The sequence below is a fragment of the Coffea eugenioides genome, chromosome 2 (genome assembly GCF_003713205.1).
Source record: "Coffea eugenioides isolate CCC68of chromosome 2, Ceug_1.0, whole genome shotgun sequence".
Classification (NCBI taxonomy): Eukaryota; Viridiplantae; Streptophyta; class Magnoliopsida; order Gentianales; family Rubiaceae; genus Coffea; species Coffea eugenioides.
This window is the reverse complement of record NC_040036.1, coordinates 24,003,479-24,009,171: the sequence shown is the minus strand read 5'-3', so window position 1 is coordinate 24,009,171 and position 5,693 is coordinate 24,003,479. Positions and strand designations below refer to the sequence as shown.

The 5,693-nt window shown below is 37.7% G+C and overlaps 1 protein-coding gene across 2 annotated transcripts; it reads left to right on the top strand.

The window, feature by feature from the left end:
* LOC113762729 (E3 ubiquitin-protein ligase RNF170-like) lies at positions 1-3,448 on the top strand. Of its 2 annotated transcripts, none has more exons than XM_027306299.1 (5): positions 1-565; positions 1,044-1,240; positions 2,121-2,189; positions 2,533-2,584; positions 3,059-3,448. In XM_027306299.1, the coding sequence occupies exons 1-5, from the start codon at positions 214-216 to the stop codon at positions 3,199-3,201; spliced, it is 813 nt and encodes a 270-aa protein (XP_027162100.1). In that variant the 5' UTR covers positions 1-213; the 3' UTR covers positions 3,202-3,448. The 2 variants fall into 2 exon arrangements, with proteins under 2 accessions (XP_027162100.1, XP_027162099.1); XM_027306298.1 differs by having other exon boundaries at positions 2,091-2,189.
* The last annotated feature ends 2,245 nt before the right edge of the window (positions 3,449-5,693 follow it).

Here is a 5,693-nt window from a genome sequence, read left to right as displayed (position 1 = left end):
GAGGGAGAGAGAGGGGGGGAGGGGGTGGTTAGTGATTCCTTTTATTTTTGGCGGCTGCCTGATGCAGCAGCACCTCATTCATTTTTTGAAGATCATCAATCCGCTATCCTCTCTCCTTTCTCCTTTCTTCTTTCCTACTCTGCATTACTGCGCCGACAGGAGCGTGTGTGTGACTGTGTGTTTCCCTCATCTTAAGCTTGGCACTTTGAAACTATGGAACATCAACCAGGCCAGGAGGACGTGGAGATGAAAGACGTTGACGGCGTCAGAGATTTGACTGGAATTTACCCTAGGGTTCATGACGGCGTTCAGAAACTAGTGGAAATTACGGAAATGAGGACGGCAGTGGTGGAAGCTCGAGAAGGAGAAGAGGTGAAGAAGCATGATCGTTCTGCGAATGATCATGATACTAGCAGAGAGGGTCCCGGAGCTGCCATTGTTTTATCTTCATCTCAAGTGGCGACGGCCAAAAAGAACGAACAGCCGCCGGTGGACGATTGCTGCGCTATTTGTTTCGGTGATTTCGTTCTGCCTTGCAAGACTAACTGCGGCCACTGGTTTTGTGGTATTGCATTATCTTGGCTCCCTTTTGTTTCTTGAATTTTATGCGTGCGTGCGTGCGTGTTTTTTTTTTCTTTTTTTTTTCTGTTTTTGAATAGTTCTCCACAACTCAAAGTTGCTTTTAGAGTGGTTGTTGTTTGTCGTTCACTGCTACGTCTTCTGTCCTATTTTCAATTTCTAAAGTGTGAAAGCATGTTCCTTTGAAGTTGAATTTTAAGTAAACTTGTATGAATGTTGTCCTTTAAGGAAATGCAGATATAAAAACAGTTGCTTGTTGTCAAGAAAAATTTTCCTCAAGTTTTGCTCTGTCGACGTATACTATTTGTGTGTCAACTGTCGAGTATACTAGAATCGTGTGGGATGATGTTGTAGTGAATTAGTCTGGAAGAGAACTAAAATTTGAGAAGTTAATAATTTTTTTTTAAAAAAAGCTATAACTTTTTTTAACGTCAATTGTATTCTTCTTTCCCTTGTCCCTTCAGCCAGGTGCATTTTGCAGTTATGGCACTATAAACCAGCACTTAAACTATGCAATTGCCCCATTTGCTGTTGCCTTATCACTAAGTTGTCACCGGAGGCATCATCACTGGCTAGTCGGGATGGGGATGTTGCTCAGGTGTTGAAAGATATTCAGCGATATAATCACCTTAGTGTGCATGGTTGGGAGGGCGTTTTCTTGGTATGCTGGGACTGATATGCTGCTGATTGTCTGAACATCTTTGATTTTTTATTATTCTTGTGGATTTTGCAATACTTAACTTTACTCTTCCAACCGTTTCTAAACCAACAAAAGAGAGATAAGGAAAAAGCTTTTGTCTGTCTATTGCTTGCATTTACTGGTAATTGCCTGTAAATGTGATAGTATTCGAGTTAATAACAGAAGCTTTTGGTTGCTAATATGATTTTCAGCACCAAATGCAGATGAATCATGCTCTGTCTCATGATTTTCATGTGATGTATTGAAGTTAGAAAGTTCCAGCCTAAGATTGCTTATCTTGACATCTCAATCAAGTGGTTTTCTCAAGCATTGAAGGAATATTCCACTACTTAGACACTTGGAAGTTTGATTAACTGAACATTTTGAAGGACTCGTTTAAATCTACACGCACTAATAACAACTACATGCTACATCTCAATCAAGTGGTTTCCTCGAGCATTGAAGGAATATTTCACTGCTTATACACTTGGAAGTTTGATTAACTGAACATTTTGAAGGACTCGTTTGAATCTACACGCACCAATAACAACTACATGCTACATTATAGGGACACATCGAGTATTTACCATGCATTTAGATATCTTCCTTCATTAAAAGGATTTAGAATCAGTGGAGTATCTGATTTGATCCTGCATAAGAAAATGGACAATGTAAGCCAGTATGTAAATGCTGCTTTTCTGGAAATTTCAACTGCTACTTGCTGACCCAAATTCTGTCAAGTTTCACTATTTTGTACATCAAGTTAGCTGCCTGTGACCTTGGTGTGATCAATTGTCTGTTTCATTTCCTTCCTTTGCCTTTCTACTTACAGAAAATTCGTGCTTTGCCTCTCCTCATCCAGCGAATGTTCCGTGATTTAATACAACCTGGGATGCTTGGTCTTATCATTGACATACTGCGTGGTGTTGGAGTAAGTATATTATAGCAGGGCGTTGCAGTTCAACTTCTTTACACGTCATTTCTTTTGCCTAAGAGCTGATTTTCGTTTTCAAATTGAACTAACAATATCCTCAAATTAACTTCTACTCTGAACAGTCATTAGTACATTATATCAAAAGCTCATATGCATGATACACCCAGTCAAATACTGGATAGAAGCATTTAGCCAAGGATCCTTGTAGTACATGTAGAGAAGGTTTATTGCCTCTGCAAATAGTCAGCATTCATGGCATGCTACTGACTGTAACATAATTTTTTCTGGTCTTTTTTGCATGATTTGCTTTTTTCTGAGCGGATTTTCTTTCTTTTTGCAGTCGTTGCTGGGATTACTTTGCTGGATCTGCAACTTAGGGCCTGATCCAATTGGTAAGTTTGTTTTTATGTTATTTAAAGAAAATGGTTGCATTAGTGAATTATGCCTTTCCAGGATGTAGAATCGTATATGCACCACAATCACTAAAAAGTTTTTGTTGTTCCTCAAATAGATTATTTAAACTTATAGTCGGTTGAACCAATCACATGCAAAAGTTTTTGAGTAGCTGAATGAATGGTTTCTGTAGACAGTAAATGAGAGAGCAAGTTCATTGTTAATTCTTGTTAGAACATCACTCTCACAAAATTGTTCTGTTATGACTGTTAGATGTATTGGGTGTATGGAGAAATATTCTGCAGTTAAAAAATTCTCAATTTAATTGCTGTTGAGGTTGAAGTTTTTATTCCACCAGAAATGGGATAATTTCTGCATTTGTGCCTATCTGGTGCTTGACTTGTGAAACCAAGGTACAACTTTCTTGTCATTGTTTCTGTTGAGATGTATAAGCCAAGTAATATGATCTGCAGATTGGCTGATATATTTTCCACGAATGGCTGGTCGCTGGGCTACTGCTATAGTCATCATCTTCTTTTTGGTTTACATCTGCCAAATATTGATGCGCAGGATTCAGGCAAGACGCTTGGTTGGTGTACAGTTAGAGCAGATGTAAACTCTGCCTAATTTGCAAATATAACCTTACTCCCTCTAAGAATATTAGCTGATAGGATTTTGTCTAAAGTGGTATCTTTATTCATCCCCATCCAAATACAAGCTTCCAAATATCTGATGACTGCGAACCGAAATTGTAGTTCAGTACACTTAGATGCTTGCGAAAAGTTTGATGGGCTTGTAAGTATGTTGAAGCTCCAAATTCACCAGCTGCTGAAGCAACGCATACACCTTGTTGTTCTTGTTTTCATCTAGAATAGTTTCGTACACTTCCTTTGGATGCATGGCGTTAGAAACTTGGAAGCAGCAGATATACAGTATAGACTTCAAAAGCAGAAAGATTATGCATGTCTATTGGCGTCGGATCAGGTGTCACACAGCATCCGTGATTAATGATTTTACCCTTATTGCAGGAAAAGTTTGGTAGATGCTCATTGCACCGGTAATCTTTCCATATTAGTTTATCACTTCTATTTTGAACTTCTTTTCACTCCTATGTGTTCAATATGCCGAAGTACAAGCTGTGCCAAGAAAATATTGATCTTACCTTCGTATATGTTGATTCATAGCCATACGCATAGCTATCTGGGATAAAAATAGAGCGACGCCAGGGTATATGATGATGCATGTGAAAATTGGTAAATATGCTGTTCAAGATGCAAATAGGAATTAGTTTTAATTCTCAACTCTTAACCACAGGACTAATTTCACTTTTTACTCTCAAATTGTACTCTATTCACACTTTGCACCCTAAATAAATTTCATTTTAGACATTTTTCACCTTAACCATTTAGATTTCCCTAACTGAAGTTCAATCGACAAAATCATCATCAAAAATAGCGAAACGGAGGAGACTGCAAAATAAATAACACCCATGTCGTTCTAAAGGAAATAATACTGGCACTCCTCAAAATACTAGATGAACTTTAGGAAGTGCCCAAGTTTTTTTTTTTTTGAGTAAGTGCTAATATTCATTTTTCTGTTTTAATTGTAACTCCTTTACTCTTTTTTGACCATTTTCAAGTATATTGTCATTTATTTGTATAATTTTTTATTTAATTAATATTGCTAATACCATCATCAGTTAAATTTGAGTGGGACAAATCTAAGAAATTAGAGTGCAAAGTGTCTAAAATTATACTTAACTACGTAAAGTAAAACCGTGATGGAAAATCAAGCTACGCTGCAAAGTAAAGCCAGTCTCTTAGCCAAATATACAGTTCCAAACAAGGAACTGGGATTAACAAAGCAAAGTATTATTATTTCCGTGGAATTAGATAGTTCATTTGATTGAAGGTTGAAGGACCAAAATCGTACTCAGCTCAAACGTCCAAAATTAGCGTAACGCCAAATGTATTTTGAAATGGCCACCCCAAAGTTGTGGAGTGGGGTTTTTCTTGCATTCACGCATATGCTCTGCTGCCTGCAATCACCTTGTTGCCTTCCGCAAACAGAGTAACGGCTCCTGTCCTCATTTGCCAGCAGATGCATTACCTTTGTGCTATGTTTCCTCCGGAAATCACCACTGCCACTCTTTGCATTTGTAGTACTACTACTGCAGAACAGTTGTACCATTAACAAACCCACCGTCCCTTCCTCTTAGAGCTTGCGAGTCAAAAGTGTGTTGGAAAAATTCAGAGAAGAATAATGGAAAAAAAATAATCCAAGGAAAAATCTGCCGGTTCCTCGCAGCTGTAGCTGTCATTTTCCAGTGTAATTAACCCAGCACGTATTTCTTTCTTTTTTTTTTTTTTAATTCTCAAGTGTGAAAATTGGAAAACAAAGGAATGTTAATGTGTTGAAAGGAAAAACTGATAGGTTTGACCCAGTCCAAGAACGGATCTTGAAGGTTAATCATCGGTCCACTCATTCTTCCAGAGAGTAGAGGTGTAATTGAGCTACTTGAACTCGATTCGAATTATAAATTTTGAGTTTTAACTTGAGATTGAGATCGTCAAACTCGATCTCAATGTTGTTTTGCCTCGTTCATACTCAAAATCAAATTTGATCAAATTAAGCCCAATCGAGCTTAATCTATCCCAATCAAATTTATGTAATATAAGTTTATATTTTATATAATTTTAAATTAAAGATAAGACAAATGTTCCGCACTAATAAATAAAATAAATATATATGTATGTGTAAATCTTGACTGAACTCTACGAGTTTCCAAGTTCCACATATTAAACTTGAGCTCAAACTCGTCGCGGACTCGAGTTTTAATCAAGTCAATTTACGTGATAATCTCGAGAGACATTTGCAACCCCTCAAGAGTCCACGGTTTGGCAAGTAAAAGAAGAAAGCAGATCAAATCTAATCCAAACTGGTGGAGTAATTAGTAATTTAATGCGACCGCCTCCACGGTCCACCGGTTGACAAGTAAGGGGGAGAAAACAGATCAAATCTAATCTAAAACTCGAAACCGGACAGCCGTAGCAGGTGTACTAGCTAGTAGTATAAAATAAATGGACCCCGCCACCCACTAGAAAATCA